We start from the raw sequence: 23,000 nt of genomic DNA, 5'->3' as shown, positions 1-23,000 counted from the left end.
ATGGCAATTTGATAAAAATTCTATTCACCATGGTAGAAACAATCAGTATACTCTTGTTCATAAGGATAAAAATATTACTTTGCTTCCTATGACTCCTGATTCCATTTTGAAAGATGATATTAATAGAGCTAATAAAGCAAAACAGGAGAAAACTAAGAGTGAAAATCAGATTGTGGCAAAAGAATTTGAGCAACAAATGCAGCCTAATAATAATAAACAATCTAGTGTTGCTTCTGAAATTAAATTGAAAAGTGCATGTTTACTTGCCACCAAATCTGATATTGATGATCTAGATTTTAGCAAATCTGTTTGCTATGCTTTTGTGTGCAAAGAGGCATTATTTTCATTCGAGGACGCGCCTTCCTCTTTGCCTCCTGCTGTCACTAACATTTTGCAGGAGTTCGCCGACGTCTTTCCACAAGACGTGCCACCGGGATTACCACCTATTCGCGGGATTGAGCATCAAATTGACTTAATTCCCGGTGCATCATTACCCAACCGTGCACCATACCGTACCAATCCAGAGGAGACGAAGGAGATTATGCGTCAAGTACAAGAACTGCTCGACAAAGGTTATATACGCGAATCCCTTAGTCCTTGTGCTGTTCCTATCATTTTAGTGCCGAAAAAGGATGGTACGTCGCGTATGTGCGTTGATTGTAGAGGCATTAATAATATTACTATTCGTTATCGTCATCCTATTCCTAGGCTAGATGATATGCTTGATGAATTGAGTGGCTCTACAATATTCTCCAAAGTTGATTTGCGTAGTGGTTACCATCAAATTCGTATGAAATTGGGAGATGAATGGAAAACAGCATTTAAAACTAAGTTTGGATTATATGAGTGGTTAGTCATGCCTTTGGGGTTAACTAATGCACCTAGTACTTTCATGAGGTTAATGAACGAAGTTTTACGTGCCTTCATTGGACGATTTGTGGTAGTTTACTTTGATGACATATTGATTTATAGCAAATCTTTGGAGGACCATTTGGAACATTTACGTGCTGTTTTTATTGCTCTACGTGATGCACGTTTGTTTGGTAACCTTGGAAAGTGCACCTTTTGCACCGACCGAGTATCTTTTCTTGGCTATGTTGTTACTCCACAGGGAATTGAAGTTGATAAAGCCAAGATTGAAGCTATTGAGAGTTGGCCGCAGCCCAAAACGGTCACACAAGTGAGGAGTTTCCTTGGCCTCGCTGGTTTCTATAGGCGTTTTGTGAGAGATTTCAGCACCATTGCTGCACCTCTCAACGAGCTTACAAAGAAGGATGTACCTTTTGTTTGGGGTACCGCACAGGAAGAAGCCTTCACGGTATTGAAAGATAAGTTAACACATGCTCCTTTACTCCAACTTCCTAATTTCAATAAGACTTTTGAGCTTGAATGTGATGCTAGTGGAATTGGATTAGGAGGTGTGTTATTACAAGATGGAAAACCTGTTGCATACTTTTCTGAAAAATTGAGTGGGCCTAGTCTGAACTATTCTACTTATGATAAAGAATTATATGCTCTTGTTCGGACCTTAGAAACATGGCAACATTATTTATGGCCCAAGGAATTTGTTATACATTCTGATCATGAATCTTTGAAACACATTAAAAGTCAAGCAAAACTGAACCGTCGACACGCTAAATGGGTTGAATTCATTGAGACTTTCCCTTATGTGATTAAACACAAGAAGGGTAAAGAAAATGTTATTGCTGATGCCTTGTCTCGTCGTTATACTATGCTTTCACAACTTGACTTTAAAATATTTGGTTTGGAGACCATCAAGGATCAATATGTTAATGATGCTGAATTTAAAGATGTATTGCAGAATTGTAAGGAAGGGAGAACTTGGAACAAGTTCGTTCTTAACGATGGATTTGTGTTTCGTGCTAACAAGCTATGCATTCCAGCTAGCTCCGTTCGTCTTTTGTTGTTGCAGGAGGCGCATGGAGGAGGATTAATGGGACACTTTGGCGTCAAGAAGACGGAGGATATACTTGCTACACATTTCTTTTGGCCAAAGATGAGACGGGATGTTGAGCGTTTTGTTGCTCGCTGCACTACATGTCAAAGAGCTAAGTCACGACTCAATCCTCATGGTTTATATATGCCTTTGCCTGTACCTAGTGTTCCTTGGGAGGATATATCTATGGACTTTGCTTTAGGTTTACCTCGAACAAAGAAGGGGAGGGATAGCATATTTGTTGTCGTGGATAGGTTCTCGAAAATGGCACACTTTATACCATGTCATAAAAGCGATGATGCTGTTAATGTTGCTGATTTGTTCTTTCGTGAAATTATTCGCTTACATGGTGTGCCAAATACTATTGTTTCAGATCGTGATACTAAATTTCTTAGCCACTTTTGGAGATGTTTATGGGCTAAGTTGGGGACTAAGCTGCTTTTTAGTACTACTTGTCACCCCCAAACTGATGGACAAACTGAAGTAGTCAATAGAACATTGTCTACTATGCTTAGGGCTGTTTTGAAGAATAACAAGAAAATGTGGGAAGAATGCTTGCCTCATATTGAATTTGCTTATAATCGTTCATTGCATTCTACTACTAAGATGTGCCCTTTTGAAATTGTGTATGGTTTCCTACCTCGTGCACCTATTGATTTGTTGCCTCTTCCATCTTCGGAGAAGGTTAATTTTGATGCTAAAGAACGTTCTGAATTGATTTTAAAAATGCATGAGTTAACTAAGGAAAACATTGAGCGTATGAATGCTAAATATAAACTTGCTGGAGATAAGGGTAGAAAACATGTTGTGTTTGCACCTGGAGATCTTGTTTGGTTACATTTGCGTAAAGATAGATTTCCTAATCTGCGCAAATCAAAGCTAATGCCACGTGCTGATGGTCCTTTTAAGGTTTTAGAGAAAATAAATGATAATGCATATAAACTTGAGCTACCTGCAGATTTTGGGGTTAGTCCCACTTTTAATATTGCAGATTTGAAGCCTTATTTGGGTGAGGAAGATGAGCTTCCATCGAGGACGACTTCATTTCAAGAAGGGGAGGATGATGAGGACATCAATACCATTGTTACACCCACAGCCCCTACTGTTACATATACTAGACCAATTACTAGAGCTCGCGCACGCCAATTAAATTACCAGGTACTTTCGTTTCTTGGTAATGATTCTAATGTTCATGAGATTATGATGCTGCCTAAATTGGATACATTTGTTTTGCTTTCAAATGAAGGGCCTAGCTTGGAGAAGGATGAACATTGGAGCAAGAACACGCATGAAGTTGATGGCATGCGCAAGGGGATCAAGAACGGAGTTACAAGTGATGATTTCAGGACTTTGAAGCCGCCATAAGGAGTGCATGAAGCCATGGACGAAATATACAAGATGCCACTTCATAATATTCGTCCATAGGCTATTCTAGGTGCTGCGTCACCTTATTAATGGGCCAGGCCCATGTAATTTCGAAATACTTAAGTATAGGCTATTTTTAGAGTCCGTATGTGTGGGGGAAACAAGAGTTAGGGTTGGTTTCGGACCCCACCCTCAAGGGCCACGAAATTCCCCTCTCTTCCTCCATATATACAGCCCTTAGGGCGTCGTTTAGACTTTGGGTTTTGTTTAGATTAAAAGTTCGCCATAGCTGCAACTTCGCGTACTTCGTTTGTGTCCAACGACCAGACCAAGACGTCACAGAACCCCACCTTGATCAATAAAGCTTTCATCTTATATTCGCAATATCCAGATTGCAATCTCAGTTTCTTGCTTGTTCTTCGTTTGCTCGCAGGAAACAGGCCCTCGTGGTCAGGTTGATCGTGCTCCGGCGTGATCAATAACCCCTCGGAAGTTGGTTTAGCGATTGCTAAGGCGCGACGTCTTGCACGTTCGTAGTCGGATCGTCAAGGTCGACTCCCACAGAAAACGATAGCCACCATCTCATCGAAACATCGGGACACCTTTGCCTCTATCAGACCTCCTAAATCCACGAAGGTTGACAAGTAGATGTGGCCTGGATGGTCAACAAATGACCAATCCGAGACAGAGAATCTGCTGCCACATTGTCAGCTCCTCTATGGTACTTGAATCTGAATTGCAAGCCTCCCAACTTCGCCATTGCTTTGCGTTGCAGCTCAGATCCGAGGTGCTGCTCCCCCAGATTGCACAAACTCTTATGGTCTGTCAGAATTTCAAAGGGTCCTCGCTCTAAGTACCGATGCCAATGATCGACAGCGAGTAGGACTGCCAAGAACTCCTTCTCATAGACTGATAACTTGCGGTTGTTCACCCCCAAAGCACGACTGAGGAAAGCAATTGGATGGCCTTATTGCATCAAAACGGCGCCAACACCTGTGTTGCAGGCATCCATTTCGACAGTGAAGGGCAAGGAGAAATCCGGTACGGCAAGGACTGGTGTTGTTGTCATTGCCACTTTGAGTTTGGCAAAGGCTTCCGTTGCTGCTGGTGACCAGACAAACCCTTTCTTGCTGAGAAGCAGTGTCAATGGTTTAGTGATGATGCTGTAGTGGTGAACGAATTTGCGATAATACCCTGTTAGACCGAGGAACGCGCGCAATTCTGTTGTTGTTGTTGGTTGTGGCCACTGTCGAATTGCTCCAGTCTTGTCTGCCTCTGTTGCAACCCCATCAGCTGAGATGATGTGTCCGAGATAGTTAATGGATGGTTGGGCAAATGAGCATTTGGAGAGCTTTGCGTATAACTGATGGTGACGCAGAGTATCGAAGACCTGACGAAGATGCTATAAATGCTCGTCAAACGATGAACTGTATGTTAGAATGTCATCCAGAAAGGTGAGGACGAATTTCCTTGTGACTGGCGCGAAGACTGAGTTGATCAAGCACTGAAATGTTGGTGGTCCGTTCGTCACACCGAAAGGCATTACGCGAAATTGGAAATGGCCATGGTGTATTTTGAAAGCCGTTTTGGCTTCGTCTTCTGGGCACATCCGGATCTGGTGATATCCTGCACGAAGATCCAGTTTGGAGAAAAACCGAGCGCCCCCCAACTCGTCTAGGAGCTCATCAATGACTGGCAATGGAAACTTGTTCTTGATGGTGATATCATTCAGACGACGGTAGTCTACACAAAAGTGCCACGTACCGTCCTTTTTCTTGACCAGTAGGACCGGTGTGGCGAACGGGCTGATGCTCGTTGTGATTAGGCCTGCTTGCAGCATTTCCGCGACTTGATGCTCAATTTCGTCCTTCTGGAGAGGAGAGTATCGATAGGGTCTGACATTTGGTGGTGATGTTCCTGGCTCCAGGTGGATCACGTGGTCAAAGTCACGATGTGGTGGCAAGGTTTTGGGTTCCTGGAAGACGTCTGCATATTCATCCAACAGGACTTGCAATTGCGGTGGCACTTGATCAGTGGCTGCTGCAGAATTGGTATCTGCATGGATGACAGCCAATGCCCACACCTCGTTGCCCTGAATCCACTTGGACAGCTGATCCGCTCGCATCTCTGTCAGTGTTGGCTCGGTGGGAGTGCGGACACCTTGTAACTTGATATTAACACTGTCATAACGGAATTCCATGGTCTTGAGTCCCCAATGACAGTTCATAGGGCTAAACTGGGCTAGCCAATCGACTCCGAGGACCGCATCGTAGGCACCTAGCTCGAGCAGACGCATGTCAGTGCTGAATGTGTGTCCCTGGCACCACCAATTCAGTTGGGATACTTGCTGTGTAGATTGGAGAGTGTCGCCATTGGCCACACGCACGGTGACCGGCTCTGCCGCTTGCACAACACAGCCTGCCCGGGCAGCGAATGCAGCATTGACGAATGTGTGTGTGCTGCCGGAGTCCACCAGCAACAGCATTACTTGATTTCCAACAAGAGCGCGGAGGCGCATGGTTCCGGCTGCTTCCGTGCCTGCGACGGCGTGAACTGAAATCTGGTAACAGGTTGCGGCGTCTTCTGGATGTTCATCAAGCAGTTCAAGGGCACGGATGGCATCATCTGACAGAAGTTCACCGTGATCGCCGACCTCGATGGTGAGCAACTGGCCGATCTTGTTGCACTTGTGTTCTTTGCTATACTTGTCGCCGCACTTGAAGCACAAGCCATTGGCGCGCCTGAATTCCCGAAGTTGGCGCTCTCTGCCGAAGTCATCCGGGCCACGTTTGGTGCCGTCGTTGCGTGGTGGAACTGGTCCTGTCGCGACCGTGGCCACTAGTGGTGGCGGTAGAGCACGCGCGTAGATCACGGGGCGCCCGCGTGGCATGGCCTGCTCGGTTTCTTCCTCTTGGATGCGTGCCAAGGCCGCCGCTTTGGACACGCTTGTGGGCGCGTGCTGGCGCACACTCGTGCGGACGTCGTCGCACAGGCCGATGATGAATTGAGAGACGAAGAACTTGTTGTTGAGTGATGGGTCCAGCGTGATCAGATGGTACATGATGGACTCGAAGGCGAGACGGTAGTCCGTGACACTGCCTGATTGCTTCAGATGATGAAGGCGGTGTAGGAGTGCATCAAACTCGTCCTGACCAAACTCTGCCTGCACAGCGGCAGTGAACGTACCCCAGTCCCCGAGTCCATGGACTCGTTTGAAGGCTTGACACCACAACGCGGCATGCCCCTCCATGTAGAGCACCGCCGTGGTCACCCACTGCTCCGGTGGCGTCTGGTAGAGCTCGAAGTAGGTGTGGCATAGGTCGAACCAGAGGCGTGGCGCTTCGCCCCCGAAGCGCGGAAAATCATGCTTGGGTGGTTTGTGGCGATAGTTGTCGCGGGGAGATGGCGGAGGAGAGGGTCGACGCTCGCGGTGGTCGTCGTGGCGACCCTGAGCGGGGCGAGCGTGGACCGGTGGTGGATGGAGCAGCGGTGGCCCGTTGTTGATGAGGAGAGCCGCCGCGGGTGCTGTTGAGGAGGAGGGTGCAGCACGAGCGGCTGCATCCTGTTGAGCCTGCTTCCGCTTGACTGTGTTGAGGCCCTCGCCGAAATCGGCCACCTGCGTGCCCAGTTGTTGGACCTCTGTTGTGAGGGAAGAAAATTTTTGCAGCAAATCCTCCAAGGTTTTCTGAATGCCCTCCATGGCTTGCAAGACGAATTTTGTCTGCGCAGATGGGGCTGCCGAGGGTGCCGTTGCAGCCGCCCCAAATCGGACCTACCCCACTTGGGATTTTGCGTCCAGTCGCCGGAGCAACCAGACACCCTTCGCGGTGGATGTTACGGCCGGATCGAGGGAGTGAGGGCGCAGTGGCGGACCGAGAGGCTTTGAGTACCAATCTGTAACGACCCCGTCAGGATCGACAGGAGGAGATGAGGAATCGAGCAAGGACAAGGTGAGATCGAGAAGAAAGAGGGGTTGGTGAGGAGCAGAGCTTGGAGAAGGGGAAAGAATTCTCTGATATTTCTCAATAGCTGATTCTTACAACGCACACGCGACTGCATATACATCTCTTTTGGCCTTGGGTCCCACATGTCCTACACACACGTCCGACGACTAGTCCTCTCTTTCTCTCCCTGAGGCCCCCCTTGCTTGCCTCTACACTTCTCCATCTTCTTGGCTCTCTGATTCCTCCCGCTGTGGCACTGGTGCCTCGCTGTCCACCTCCTCATCAGGCTGGTTAGATGGCGAGGAGTGCATGACACGAAGTCCTCCCTCCTTCCACCACCAGCCACCCCAGTCACGAGCGTGCGACGCACCTTCCACCGGTCGCCAAGTGAGGCCACCTCGCCCGCTCCCTCCCATGGCGCCACTGCCCCAACCCGTGCCCAGCTCCCTCTTCCCTCCTTTCCATGGCGGCAGATCTGAGGGGGGCATGGGCCCTTCGCTCCCGGTGGTCTAAAGCAGGGCAGGCGGCCTCTGCTCCCTCCGCATCCAGCGAACAAGGAACATGGCGGCAGGTGAATATGGCGGCAATGACATGGGTAAGATCTTTCTCCCTCATATGGTCTCCCTCCTCCCCTCTCTGCCTGTAGTGCACAGATTTCAACCCTCAGCGATGGGCGCAGGCAGCACATCGGCCCATCAATTTTATCCTAAAAAGAAACTAGCTCTGCTTTGATTCATGGATTGGTTTTGCTATGAGCAGTAGTGTTTCCTTCTTTCAGCATGTTGTTTATTCTATATCTATTTTACCTGTGTGAATCTGTTGTTTCGGACCTAAAACATTTCCTCAGAATGAATTATTTGTTCCATGTGGATCATTGCTGCTATCCTCTATAGAAATGCCCAATTTGAAGCGGGCACGCTAAGCATATTGATTACCATCTAAACATACTAGTATCACATTTCAATATTGATCGGTTATTGAATGCCATTTAGTGGATGCGTGTCAGCTTATCAGATTACAAATATATGAAGCATTTCTCCTCTTGTTATTGTACTTAGATTTCCACTAATGACAGGAAGAAGAAGAAGGCCGTTCGCAAGACCAAGACCACTGATGACAAGAGGCTTCAAAGGACCTTGAAATGGGTAGGAGTGAACACCATTCTTGGTATCGAAGAGGTAAGCATTGTCAAGGATGACGTAGTTATCCAATTTCAAAATTCGGAAGGTGAAGTGTTCACATGTTAAACCATTACTTCTACAGAACCGAGGATCCACTTACACATTTCTTCTAATATTGGTGATTCTTGATTTCCCCCGGTGCAAGCATCTACACTTCAAACACCTGGGTTGTCAGTGGAACACCAGGGACAAAAAGTAAGTCTTTCTTTAGAATTTCATGGCTTAATTGTTTCATGAAGTAGCCTTCTTTCTCTGGAGCAACATAAATATCTTTAAGATGTGTCAAACTGCTTTGGCAGTGGTCTGATCATTGTTTGTACATCTGATTTTTAAGTTTGAAGGGTTTTCAAAGTGAGGTTGCAGTTTACTTATGCCAATATCAGAGTTGAATATGTACACCTTGCTAGTGGCGTACCCAGCAATGAAATGAAGGGTGTGCACACTCTAATTTTTTTTTCTACTAATCCAAGTGTCAGACAAAATATGGCAAAATAATAACATGAATAGCTCAATTCAAATTTCACAACAATTTAGTTCACAAAATATATCTCAAATATGCGAAATTACAATACAAATAGTCTTACACAAAAGAAGCACAAGTAGAAAATTACATCACTAGGTAACTCTACGTTTTTGCATTGCCATGAAAGCATCAACTATGTCATCTTCACTTACTTTCATGAACACATCTCGTTCAATAAATGTCACCAAGCAATCATTCAAGCGATCATCACTCATTGTAGTCCTCAACTTACTTTTCACTAGATTCATTGCTGAAAATACTCTTTCAACACCCGCCGTCGCCACCAGTAAAATCAATATCAATTTGATGAGTAAGTAGACCAAATCATAAAGAACATGCTTCTTTGTTGCAACAAGCATAATAGGGAGCTCACCAATATTACTTGCATTTCTAAACCTATCATCTTGTCTCATATCATCAATGAAAGTAGTAAGTTGAAAGTCTAGCCTTATCAAATCTGTGCTTGATATGTCCATGGGATAGAATTCAGCAAGTCTCATTACCTTGAGTGCATCATAAGAAGCAAATGAGTTGATTGGATTCAAAGCCGACATGCAAATAAGCAACTCCGTATTAACCTCATCAAACCGATTGTCAAGCTCTTGAATGGTTTGATCAATGATACCAAGATATACCTCTCTTCTATAACGATCATCATTTGTTTGTAATTCATAATACCGACGTGGTCTTCCATAATGCTCATAAGTATCCTCCCACAAAGGAACTTGAATGTCATGTTTGTTGCAAAATAAGGTTAGCTTTGCAAGAAATTCTTCCCAACCATGAGACCTCAAGTGTTGCATTCTACTCTTTGCCAAACTAACAAGTGCCATTGCATTAACAATATCTTGATCTCTCTTTTGCAAAGATTTGGACAACTCATTTGTATAGCCAAGAATAACAAGCATCAAGTGAAGATTGAAAACAAAGTCAAATGATTCAATGGCTTGAGCAACTCCACGTATTCTTGTCCACTCACGTTTTTGTGAAGGATCTTTTCCAATAGCATCAAGTACTTCAAGGATTGTGGAATACATGCTAACAATGTGCATAATGGTTTTAAAATGAGAACCCCAACGAGTATCGCCGGGTCTAGCTAGTCCCATCTCTTGATTTAGCCCACTTCCACTTTCAATCTCACCCATTTCAAGTGCTTCCAAAACCTTTTGAGCTCTAACATCTCGAAGCATGTCATGGCGCTTACAAGAAACTCCAACAATATTGAGCAAGTAAGAAACATGATCAAAGAACCACAAACATGGTTCATTTTCCTTTGCCACGGCTATAAGAACCAACTGAAGTTGATGTGCAAAACAATGGATGTAATAGGCAGAGGGTGACTCATTCATGATCAATGTTTTCAACCCATTAATCTCCCCTTTCATGTTGCTTGCCCCATCATATCCTTGCCCACGCATTTGACTAGGAGTCAAATGATGATCTTTAAGCAAAGTTTGAATTGCATCCTTAAGTGACAATGAAGTTGTATTGGCAACATGAACAACTCCAAGGAACCTCTCACATCCTCTTCCCGATTTGTCAACAAATCGTATGCAGAGAGCAAGTTGTTCTTTATGAGATGCATCACTAGACTCATCAGCTAGGATTGCATAGTGGTCATCACCAATATCTTCAATAATTCTTTTAGTTGTTTGCACCGCACAACATTCAATTATTTGATTTTGTATCTTTGGACTAGTCAAGATGCAATTCCCAGGAGCATTGTTCAAAACAAGTTTATTAACTTCTTCATCATTTTCTGAAAGCCACTTAACAAGTTCAACAAAGTTCCCCCTATTGCTAGATTCTTCACTCTCATCATGTCCACGAAATGCCAATCCTTGGTTCAAAAGAAACCTCAAGCATCTAAGTGAATAAGTCAGCCTAGCCTTGTACATACGCAAATCCTCTTTATCCACCCTCACCATTATGTTATCAATTGATGGTTGGGGTGCCACAAATAAATTGTACTTCTCTTGAGCTTTGTTGTGAATTCTGTTAATACCACCCTCATGTTTGTCTAATGCATCAGGCTTATACCAATTTTTCCAACCACCTTTAACAAGGCATCACCCTTAGGCCCCCCATTCGATTTGCCTTTGAACAAATAACACACAAAGCAAAATGCAGCCTCATATTTGACACTATATTCTAGCCATTTGTAGTTCTCAAACCAAACAAAGTTGAAGTGTCGATTTTTACCATACATTTTCTTGACTTCAAAGTTGTGTGCATATGGTTGGACTGCATTCTTTGCAATGTACCGTCTCCGAACTTCGTCTTGATCATTAACATCATAATCTGAAATAGGAATCCTTTCCCCTGGATCAGGTGGAAGCCTTTGAATATTATAGGACCTTGCATGTGGATGTTGGGGTGATGGTTGCCGTGGCGCTTCATCATCAATATCAATGTCAATCTCTGCATCGGAATAGACTGGAGGTGGATCAATATCAATGCCAATCTCTGCATCCGAATGGACTGGAGGTGGATCAATATCAGGTTCAGGTTGCTCTTCGGCTGCAACCTTTCTTGTTTTTGCCTCATAATTCCGGAAAAAAGACTTAATGTCACCATTCCTCTTCATCTTCAGTTCTACAATTAGAACATAATGTCAGCAAGTCAGCAAGACAGCAAGACAACAGAACAAAAAATGGCACACGTCCCAGTTTTCAAACATACATTTGTTTCAGAAACAACACTACAAAGCCGAAGCATTACAGTTACAGACATCATATAACAAACGAGATCTAGCAGTCGCATTGTCGTAGTGTAATGAGCAGTCCAGGTCACCTAACTCACCCACGACTGGGGCAGGGAGCGCTGGAGCAGGCGAAGACCGGGGGAGACGAGAGGCCGGAGCAGATCCTCCACAGACCGGAGCAGCGGCGGCCGTCTGCCGTCTGATCCGGTCGGCGCGACGGTGCCTTGGCAGGGCACCTTGGGAGGTGAAGCTGCTCGTGGTGAGTGGCGACGGGAAGGAGCTCCAGCCTCCAGCGGAGGCGGCCGAGCGCGAGCGGCGACCGGCGGCGGCGACCGAGCGCTAGCAGGGAGCGGGCGAGTGGCCGAGGTGGTCTTGTGCGCTGCGGCTCCGCCTCTCTCGCTCGCTCAGATGGGGAAAAGGATGAGGTGGGCCTGGTCGCTAGGCTCATTAGTCAATAGTCAAAGGCAATATATGTATATATCTATAAAAAATTCTCAGATTTCTGGGTGTGCCACGGCACACCCGGCACACCCGCTGGTTCCGCCAATGCACCTTGCCCCAAACTCCACAGGCGTAGTTACTATATATATTTTTCATTCATGTTCCTCTTTACGTTTATTTATATATGCAATAAAAGTAGTCGCAAACCAAACTATCACATTCCACTTATACCATATATGTTCTTTGAGAGCAGAACTGAGGATTCTTCAAGAAGCTGGTTCTATTCATGCACAATGGTGTCGTAGCCAGGTAAGAGGTACATAGGCCTTTTCTGGTTTCTCGTCTATACATCATGCTTTCATTAGTCATTTATGATTAGCATATAAAAGCACAACCATGATTGTCCTTTTCTTAGAATGAAGAAAAGAACCACACCATCAGACTGATGTACATTCATACTACTATATTGCTGTTCATTTCAGATAATAAGGTAGGTTACAAATTGAATGTCAAACAGTTGGCTGGACATTTTGCAACAGTCCTGATACCACTTAGAAGTTAAAACAAGTCTGTATTTCTGGAGATTTTCTGAAGTTTTAAGTGTGTACCTCACCAACTGAATATTATAGGCCTTGCTGCTTTTACTTGACACCATTAACACTCTGAAGTTTGCAGGGTTCAATAGGCACATGGTGTGTTAGAATTTGCCTATCTACCTGAAGGGTTTGCCAGGAGCGTTACCAATATCAGTGTGCTGTGTGCTGCAGAATTGGTCTTTCCGAAACCTGTAGCACATGGTGTCCTGGGAAGTCCTGGCTATTTACAGTCCACCTCCCCTTTTTGAAGATATGTTGACCTGCTAGGTCATTATCAGGTATTTTTATGCATCTATTAATCATATGAACTATACAAACAGGGATATGATAAAGTTTGAAGGAACTTTGGTAGTTAAATATCCTTCCTTTCAAATTGTCAATTTCTTTCTTCTGTTATGAATGGAGTGTAGTTTCATCCACATCATTGTAGCTTATATGAATGACATAAATGTGGTGTGTGTACAAGTTTAGCAAATATGACTATCTTTTTGTCATAGCACACAAGTGGGAATCCCAGGTTATAGTTGGATCTCTTAAGTTGGTTGTTGTTATTCTTGTTATTTTGCATGAAAACACACTAGTTGTGAATCACTTTTCTGCTATTTTTTGAGAATATACACTTGACTTCTGACCATGACTAATTAATTAATAAAAGAGAATGGTATGTTGTGTATGATAAAAGGGCCAAAACATGGATAATGTTTGTATAGTCATAGTTATAGTATCTAGCAGACAGTAGCTACTGTATGCCCATATTTCAACTAATTCAGGAAAGCAGAGCATAGCAGGCACTAGCTACTGTATCTGTATAGTTGTAGTTGAACTTAGCATTCAAATTTACTTTGTCACCATAGCCTTGTGTTGATACTGTAGTAGATAGGCAGCTGGGCTAACATGTACTGATGAGTTTGGTTGTACGGTACCTTTTATGGAGAAATGCATGTATCTACAATTTTGTTGGACAGAAGATCCCAAAGATTATGTATCATTATGGTAGTCTTCTGTAGTCCGTATATTCCCATTGTTGAACTGTAGATTCAAATGGTTCCTTATACCTGATCTTTTTTATTATGCAAAGACTCTATTCCTTTTTGGTGAGCTCCTATTAGAGGTCTGAGCTATAGAAGGCACTCCATTCAAGTATTCCTGTAACTCTCTACTTATTTTTGTCCCATTCTGTTTAATCTTTGGTGATATAAATATGATTCTGCTCCATAAAATGAGCAAATGTCGAAGAAGGTCACTCTCAGTTTCAGTTTAAAACCATTCGTTATGTTGCCAACTACTTCTAAATTTTTACTACTGCCACAGTAAAGACATCTAATGAATGCCTCCTTGTATAATTTAACCTATTGATATTCACGGAAGCTTTACAGTTATCAATGAAATATCTAGTGTCTAGAAATTAGGACATTTTAACTAGTGCTTAGCATGCCCTTTACATTGTTACCTTTTTTTGCGAGGTTTTTACATGATTACCTATACCTGAATGGAGTGCCTTAGTAGGTGTTTCGCTACTAGCTTGCCTTGTGAAGTAATAGCTGTTTGTGAATGCTATGCTTTATACAAATTTTTATGATTGCATTGTCTTTATGAATGTAGTCGCAACTTTATATTTTGTAGGAAAGGCATGCAAGAGGATGAGGAACCATGAAGCCAGCAGCTCGCGCCAACGAGATATTTTGTGTAATGGTGATTGATTCAATGGAGATGCATTTTACCTATCATTTGTAAGGCGACATTGTGTCTGAGATACTGAACCATAATGTTTCATTCTGCTAGATCTACTGTATGTAGTTGCCCACTACAAGGAGCCAAGGCAGATGATGTGCCTCTTGAGACTTTCGAGAAAATAGAGCTAGGATTTTTTGCTCCCGGACAATGAACAATAAGGCATCCTCTATATAATTAGTTACATTAGTTTATAGGAACCTGGATGGCCATTAGTTCATAACAGATGAACTATCTATATGTGAAAATGAATGTGTGCTATTATTGTTTGGTTCTGGTTTAATATTATTGGACGACATGCATGTTATTGTTATGAATTATGTAACTTGATGGATATTTTGTTGGTAACATCAAATCTAGCAATGCGAGGGCTAATGGATGTTGGTCAACAAAACAAACCCTGCCAATTGGTTGGGAAAGAATTACACTGTCTGATAGTCGGTTGGGAAAGGCCCAAGGTAGCACCAAGGGACTGTTACCATGGCAGCCTCAACAGACTGTTGGTCGGGAAGGGCCCTTGTCAGCCCCAACAGACCGTTGGTCGGGAAAGGCCCATGAAAAGCCCAAGAGACTGTTGGTCGGGAAAGATACTCCATAGCAAACAAGCAGTCGGTCGGAAAAGGGTTTTCCCGTCTGGACTTTCCCCAACAGACGTGGTCGGTCGGCGATAGTCTTTCCCGACCGACTGTGTGTCAGCGGAACTTGTATTCCCGACCAACCTTTCTGTTGGGGATGTAGTGATGTGGTGTAGTGAGAAGGAGTCAAGAACATCTTCTAGGCCTCGGACATCCGGTCCCTGGAGCAGCAGCCGCCCAGCTGGCAAGTACCTACAGGCCCCGGACATCCGAGCCAGCCCGGACATCCGGCTCGAAGCCCGGAAATCCGGCACCCTCCATCCAGAGAGCGTCAAGGCCATCCCCGACAGCCCAGACATTCGGCCACCCCAGCCCGGACATCCGGCATCCCCTGTCTACGCACAGTGTAAGGGCCGTGGCCCATGTACCCCTTCGCCCACCTAGACTATATATACTCCTCCTCCATATTTCTAGGGTTAGCATTGGTTTTAGTTCATTTATAGATAGAGCTTTGCTCATCCATACTGATCTAGTCCTTGAGAGAGACCGCGGCCCCTCTTTAGAGAAGATCCACATTGGATTCAAGACCTCCTTCACGGAGAAGACTCCCCATCAAGACCTCCTCACGAAGAAGAACCGGTTACCCCTTGTATCGTCCCTTGTTGACTTTGGATCATGTGATCTCTGTGTGTACTTGGATCTAGCATATGTGTGATTGTTCTTGTTGGTATGAGTGATTCTCTCGTGTTTCTCCTCGTGTCCTTCGTGTTCCTCGCGGGATCCGCTCCTTTCATGAAAGATCGGCCATCTAGGGTTCAACCCTACATCAACTTTGTTCATCTTCCCTCTTGCGGTCTTGTTCACCTCATTCTCTTTTCTTTCATCTCGTTCCTGATATCTCGGGACGAGATCTTCTGTTAGTGGAGGAGAGATTCCCCGAGACCGATGCGCCAGGCGTCTTCCAGTTATTCACCGTCTTTGCCATGTCATTCTCTTGCGTGTTGCTCTTTGCCATGTCATCATGTGCATCTCATCTGCATGTTTTTCAAAACTTGCATCCGTCCAGGTTTCCCAGTTTTCTCCGTTGTCCATTTTGGCATCCGACACTCTCACATGCACCCGTTGCACCTCTCAGACCTTGTTTCATGAGCGGGAGAAAAGCGTTCTCGGAATGGGTCGAGAATTGACGAGTGGTCTTGGTACATCACTAGTAGACCGCCTGTCAAATTTTGTTCCATTTGGAGGTCGTTTGATGCCCCAACGATTAACCGCGTTAACTGTCGGACCCCTCTCTCTTTGCAGCCCAACACCTCTTCACAGCAGCCCACTAGCCCATCTAAACCCCCTCCATGCTCTTCGCCGTTGGATCACGATCGTGTGGGCGAAAACTGCACCTCAATAGCCCTCTCCTAGCTCCCTCTATAAATAAGCCCCCCCTCCAATTTCGGGTCCAAACCCTAGCCTACCCCCTCCAAGCCACGCCGGACACGTCCGCCACTGCCGGATGCGTCCAGACGTCCCGCCCCTCCAATCACAGCCTGCCACTCCATCCCAGGTCGTCTTCGTCCCATTTTTTTCGCTTTCTCTAAGTCCCAGATCGGTGATGTGATGTGTGCACCTTTGACCTGCTATAACTTTGTGCATGTGGCTCCGTTTTGCGTGCATGATATGTCAAATGTTCATCTCTGAATGCTCTACATGGGGGTGTAGTTTTCTTGCATGTTACCGATCATCTTGATTCCTTAAGCATCTTTGCAAAAGTGCTTAATGTTATAATCTGCTGGAAATTGCTGAAACTTGCTGATTTGTCTTTTTCATAACATTTTGTGTGATTGTCTTTTGAGCATCATGTCAACATGTTATAGAAGGAAATTCATGCCATCTTTACAGTGGTGCAATCTACGTATTTTGATATGGCCTGTGGTGACTAGGACAAGCATGCAAAGTAGGGTACTTGTTGTTGCTGATTTCAGTGACAGTGTTTTTTGCTTAGTCTGAATCTGCTACATTATGTTGCCATGTTAACTTGATGTTACAAGTGAATCGATGCATATTCTGGAGATGCACAGTAAGGATGTTTTGTAGATATTGTTATGCTCTATCCATCCATGCCCTTGTTTGCAATTATGGCCTGCTGTAGCTTATCATTACCATGCTCTAGAATTGCTAAATAATGTTTCTGTGAGCCTGTTATCAGTAAGTTCAGTTTTCCCATGTGAATAGGTAGTGTTCTATGCATCCTATTACCATGTTCTTGCCATGAGTAGCTACAAAAATATTCCTTCTTGCTGTTGGTTGTATTCACATGCCATGATATGGTTTATGTTGAGTTAACCAAGCTTGCAAACATGTCTACTTGTCGCTGCTGCTGCCATGTTCACTAAATTCCACCAAGTCTGTGAATCTGTTATCATTTGCATTTTTTCCATGATGTTTTGAGCATGATCTAGTGGTTTCTAGCAGTAGCTCAGTGATCATGTTTTGTAGTGCGCTGCATGTACATGCTTAACATGCCCTTGGATGCCATGAAACTTTCCTATAGCATATATTTTTGTTGTCTCAAAATATGCATCATGAATCAGTTTTCTGCCATACTCTGTTTTCACCAAGTCTGAGAATCTGTTATGACTTGCAATCTTGTCTTGATGAATGCCATTGATCTAGACGTTATATGGAGATGCTTAGTAACCATGTTGTGCCATGTTTAACCTGTACTTTAGTACCATGCTTTTTCTTATCATGTTCTTGCACTCAGCCTCATTGTTTCATGCCTCCAACATGTCAACATGTTATTCCTGCTCACATGTATGCCCCGTTTTTCACTAAGTCTTAATCTGTGTTATAAGGTTGCTTTTTGTGTTGATCATAATGGTTTAATACTGATGCCTATGTACCTGAACCTTGATGATATTTGAAGCATGTAATCTGTACTTTAAGTGCATGTCAAGTTTGTGCTCATATGTTTCCTGTAGCATGTTGTTTCCTTGCTTACAAAGTGCTTAGTTGTTGTTTTGGGCAGATTGTGTTCGAAACTTGTATTGAGTGTATGTGTTGAACCGTGGCTCCGTTTGGAGCATGCTCTACATGAAACTAGCTTCGTTTTGCATGTAGTTTCATGTTACCTTGTTGCATCCTTGTTTTAGAGTGTTTGTGATGTTGTTTTGCTCGCATTTGCATCAATGCTATGTTTAACTTGTTTTGCTCATATCTTCTAGGCCGTAGCTCTGAATTAAATGAACCTTATATGTAACTTGACTAGAAAGACATATAGACCATCTTGGTGCATTTTAACTTGCTGTTTAACAACTTCAACATAATTTTTATTCAGATCTGGACCTATTTCAAAATTTGCATATGGGGAGTTCCCGGAAGTGTTATACGTTGATTCTGGCCTCATTTAAACTTGCTTTGATGTGTCGCTCATGTATGCATCATCTCTTGCCATGAGTAGCATCATATAGCCTTGTCATGTATCATACTTGGGTGAGCATCATGTCATGTTTATGTGTTGTGTGTTTACCATGTCGTTTGCTTCTTTTTGGTTGTGCTTCTTCTCGATAGTTCCTGTTTCGTTGCGATCATGAGGATTCGTTCGACTACGTGGGTTCGTCTTCTTCATGGACTCGACCTTCTTCCTAGCGGGATTTCAGGCAATATGACCGTCACCTTAGATCTCACTACTATCTTTGCTATGCTAGTTGTCTCGATGCTATCGCTATGTCGCGCTACCCACCACTTGTTTATCAAGCCTCCCAATATGCCACGAAACAGCGTCTAACCTTTTCCACCATCCTAGCAAACCATTGTTTGGCTATGTTACCACTTTGCTCAGCCCCTCTTATAGTGTTGCTAGTTGCAGGTGCAGTTACAGGTTGTTCCATGTTGGGACATGGATATCATGGGATATCACAATATCTCTTATTTAATTAATGCATCTATATACTTGGTAAAGGGTGGAAGGCTCGACCTTCTGCCTGATGTTTTGTTCCACTCTTGCCGCCCTAGTTTCTGTCATACCGGTGTTATGTTCCTTGATTTTGTGTCCCTAACACGATGAGGGTTTATGGGGCCCTCTTGACAGTTCGCTTTGAATAAAACTCTTCCAGCAAGGCCCGAAATTGGTTTTACCATTTGCCTAATAACAACTAAAACTTGCATTGGGACCGGCTAGCACCCGAGGATTCTTAATCAACTCCCGGGCCAATGCTCCTCATGAGTGTTGGTCCAAACTAGAGCACTGTGCGTGGCCACCCCAGGGCAACCTGGGTTATTTTGGCACCTGTACGCATCGCTCATCCGCCGTGGCCTGAGACGAGATACGTGTGGCTACTATCAAGGTGTCGACACATTGGGAGGTCTTGCTGGTTTTGTTTTACCATTGTCGAAATGTCTTGTGGTCCGGGATTCCAAGTCTGATCGAAGGGTCCCAAGATGGAGGATTGTCTCACTAGTAGAAAAAGGGTCAAATGTGCGACACATTAGTCCCGGTTTGTAATAGAACTGACACTAATGTGTCCATTAGTGCCGGTTCCAACGGCTAGGCGGGAGGAGCTCTTTAGTACCGGTTCATGGCGAACCTTTAGCACCGGTTTGTGCCACGAACTAGTACTAAAGAAAGTGGTGGCAGGATGTTGTCAGAGTGGGGCCCCTCCAGCACCTTTAGTACCGGTTCGTGGCACGAACCGGTACTAAAGGTCGTCCTATATAAACACTTCGTCCACCCGCACTCTGTTCTTCCCCCTTTCGCCTCTCCCTCTCCTCTGTTCTTCCCTTCTTCCTCTCCAGTTCATCACAAATTTTGCCCAAAATTTGTCAAGATTTGCAGGCCACCATCCATTCAAATGATCACAAAGGTTAGCAACTTTGTCCTTTCATCTCTCATTGCTAGATTAGCTCTTGCATTGGTTTATATAGTGATTTAGTAATGTGGGAGGAATTATATGTGGTAGTATTTGATTTATATGCAAATTGAGGTCAAAATAACACTTAGTTTGCATATGTAGGTGTGGTTTACTTAGTGCCTTCTAAATCTCCGTCCTAACCACCGTCGATCGCCCGCACCGTCTCGTCGCCGGCACCACCTTGTGGTGAGCCTCTTGTTCATGAAATTTTATATAAAAAATTGATGTTTGTGTGATTTGGATATATAGTTACTCGTATAATTATCTTACCCGTACGTTGTTTGTTATACATAGTGCCATGGTTTTGATATCCATCCCCGTCGGCCCTCGTCCTTGTTATGATTCGGATGTGGTATATTCTCTTTTAAAACTATTTCTTGCATTTCGTGTTTATGACAAATTATGCCCATCAAGCTGACATAGATATTTGTATGTAGGAGGTAGTTGAACCGGAAATTCCAACCGACCCTATTGTCGAGAGGTTAAATTTAATTGAAAGAGAAAACGAGGATTTGAAAGAAAAATTGAGAAGAATTGAGGGGGAGAAGATGGAATTGGAGTTGCATGTTGCCGATGTCGTCGATGATCACAAGATTAAGATGGAGAAAATGCGCTGGAAGATTAGAAAGATTACAAAATATGCCATTCATAGTGAGGCATGGTATCATTATGTTGTTGGATCAATTGTTACCTTAGTTGCGATCTTGATCGCATTTGTTGTTGCATTTAAATTCTTTAGCTAGAGAGTTATTTGTTTGTTGCATTTAAGTGTTGTATGAACTTTATGTATTGTATTAATTTGGTGTTTTCGGTGCTGTGTATTGAAGATGAGCCGGCAATGGATGTACGATGACCGATGCTCTCCCGAGTTCATTAATGGCGTGCATACTTTTCTGCTTGCGGCTGAGGCAAACAAGCGGGCAGATGGTTTTATGCCTTGTCCATGTGCTGGCTGTAAGAATGGTCACAATTACTCTACGTGAAGAACCATTCACGTCCACCTGTTTGAGTCCGGTTTCATGCCCCACTATAATGTTTGGACCAAGCACGGAGAAAGAGGGGTTATGATGGAAGACAATGAAGAAGAAGAGGACGACGACAGCTATCCTAGCCATGGGTTCCCTGAATACGATGATACAACAATGGGGGAAGAAGCTGAGCCGGTAATGCGGGAAGAAGCTAAGCCGGCAATGCGGGAAGAAGCTGAAGAAGAGGAATCAAATGAGCCCGTTGATGATCTAGGTCGGGCCATTGCCGATGCAAAGAGAAACTGCGCAAGTGATTTGGAGAAGAAGAAGTTGCAGCGCATGTTAGAGGATCACAAAAATTGTTGTACCCGAATTGCGTAGGTGACAAGAAAAAGCTGGGCACCACACTAGAATTGCTGCAATGGAAGGCACAGAATGGTATATCTGACAAGGGATTTGGAAAGTTGCCGGTAATGATAAAGAATATGCTTCCAAAGGACAACGAATTGCCCGAGAGTACGTACGAAGCAAAGAAGGTTGTCTGCCCTCTAGGGTTAGAGGTGCAGAAGATACATGCATGCCCTAATGATTGCATCCTCTACCGCGGTGAGTACGAGGATTTGAACGCTTGCCTGGTATGCGGTGCATTACGCTATAAGATCAGGCACGATGACCCTGGTGATGTCGAGGGCGAGCGCCCCAGGAAGAAGATTCCTGCCAAGGTGATGTGGTATGCTCCTATAATACCACGGTTGAAATGTTTGTTCCAAAACAAAGAGCATGCCAAGGCGATGCGATGGCACAGAGAAGACCGTAAGAAAGACAGAAAGTTGAGAGTACCCGCTGACGCGTCGCAGTGGAGAAAAATCGAAAGAAAGTACGGGAAGGAGTTTGCAGATGACACAAGGAACGTATGGTTTGGTCTAAGCGTAGATGACATTAATCCTTTTGGGGAGCAGAGCAGCAACCATAGCACCTGGCCTATGACTCTATGTTTGTATAACCTTCCTCCTTGGTTGTGCATGAAGCGGAAGTTCATTATGATGCCAGTGCTCATCCAAGGCCCTAAGCAACCCGGCAATGACATTGATGTGTACCTAAGGCCATTAGTTGAAGAACTCTTACAACTGTGGAATGGAACAGGTGTACGTGCGTGGGATGAGCACATGGGGGAATAATTTGACCTAAAGGCGTTGATGTTCGTGACCATCAATGATTGTCCTGCTCTCAGTAACCTTTCAGGACAAACTAACAAGGTATACCGCGCATGCACGCACTGTTTGGACGACACCGACAGTATATATTTGGCTAATTGTAAGAAGAATGTGTACCTGGGACATCGTCGATTTCTTCCAAGCAGGCATCCCGTAAGAAAGAAAGGCAAGCATTTCAAAGGTGAGGCGGATCACCGGACAAAGCCTCGCCACCGTACTGGTGCTGATGTACATGATATGGTCAACGATTTGAAGGAGGTCTTTGGAAAGGGTCCTGGTGGACAACCTGTTCCGAATGACGCTGACGGACGCGCACCCATGTGGAAGAAGAAATCTATATTTTGGGACCTGCCCTATTGGAAAGACCTAGATGTCCGCTTCGCAATCGACGTGATGCACGTGACGAAGAATCTTTGTGTGACCCTGCTTGACTTCTTGGGCGTGTATGGGAAGAAAAAAGATACACCTGAGGCACGGGAGGACCAACAACGTATGCACGGAAAAGACGGCATACATCAGGGTCATGCAAGCTACGCTCTTACCAAAGAAAAGAAGGAAATCTTCTTTGAATGACTGCTCAGTATTAAGGTACCGTCTGGCTTCTCGTCAAATATAAAGGGAATAATAAACATGGCAGAGAAAAAGTTCCAGAACCTAAAGTCTCATGACTTCCATGTGATTATGACGCAACTGCTTTCGGTTGCATTGAGGGGGCTTCTACCGGAAAACATTCGATTAGCCATTGTGAAGCTATGTGCATTCCTCAATGCAATCTCTCAGAAGGTAATCGATCCAGAAATCATACCAAGGTTAGAGAATGATTTGGTGCAATGTCTTGTCAGTTTCGAGTTGGTGTTCCCACCATCCTTCTTCAACATCATGACGCACGTCCTAGTTCAC

General features: G+C 44.4%; 2 protein-coding genes and 2 long non-coding RNA genes across 17 annotated transcripts; 2 read left to right on the top strand and 2 right to left on the bottom strand.

The window, feature by feature from the left end:
- Nucleotides 1-4,519: 4,519 nt before the first annotated feature.
- Nucleotides 4,520-7,022, bottom strand: LOC147979570 (uncharacterized). Its single transcript, XM_087515267.1, has 2 exons — nt 5,087-7,022; nt 4,520-4,749 (listed from the first exon to the last, which is right to left on the bottom strand). The coding sequence occupies exons 1-2, from the start codon at nt 7,020-7,022 to the stop codon at nt 4,520-4,522; spliced, it is 2,166 nt and encodes a 721-aa protein (XP_087371393.1).
- Nucleotides 7,023-7,439: 417 nt separating this feature from the next.
- On the top strand, nt 7,440-14,755 carry LOC147979568 (uncharacterized). Of its 14 annotated transcripts, none has more exons than XR_015618846.1 (8): nt 7,440-7,861; nt 8,342-8,444; nt 8,530-8,642; nt 11,302-11,478; nt 11,788-12,099; nt 12,369-12,424; nt 12,784-12,989; nt 14,335-14,755. It is a non-coding gene; the product is annotated as an uncharacterized LOC147979568 (long non-coding RNA). The 14 variants fall into 14 exon arrangements; XR_015618845.1 differs by having other exon boundaries at nt 12,369-12,431; nt 12,791-12,989; XR_015618839.1 differs by having other exon boundaries at nt 7,441-7,861; nt 11,281-11,478; nt 12,791-12,989.
- LOC147979569 (uncharacterized) lies at nt 8,649-11,018 on the bottom strand. The gene has a single exon (XM_087547007.1). The coding sequence runs from the start codon at nt 10,896-10,898 to the stop codon at nt 9,063-9,065; it is 1,836 nt and encodes a 611-aa protein (XP_087403133.1). The 5' UTR covers nt 10,899-11,018; the 3' UTR covers nt 8,649-9,062.
- A 4,431-nt stretch (nt 14,756-19,186) lies between the features above and the next one.
- Nucleotides 19,187-20,777, top strand: LOC147979567 (uncharacterized). Its single transcript, XR_015599717.1, has 3 exons — nt 19,187-20,104; nt 20,213-20,270; nt 20,356-20,777. It is a non-coding gene; the product is annotated as an uncharacterized LOC147979567 (long non-coding RNA).
- Nucleotides 20,778-23,000: the final 2,223 nt, after the last annotated feature.

This window comes from Triticum urartu, chromosome 3A (assembly GCF_056163025.1).
Source record: "Triticum urartu cultivar PI428250 chromosome 3A, HENAU_Tu73, whole genome shotgun sequence".
In the NCBI taxonomy this organism is placed as follows: Eukaryota; Viridiplantae; Streptophyta; class Magnoliopsida; order Poales; family Poaceae; genus Triticum; species Triticum urartu.
Note: the sequence above shows the minus strand (reverse complement) of the source record. Positions and strands in the feature narration are given on the sequence as shown.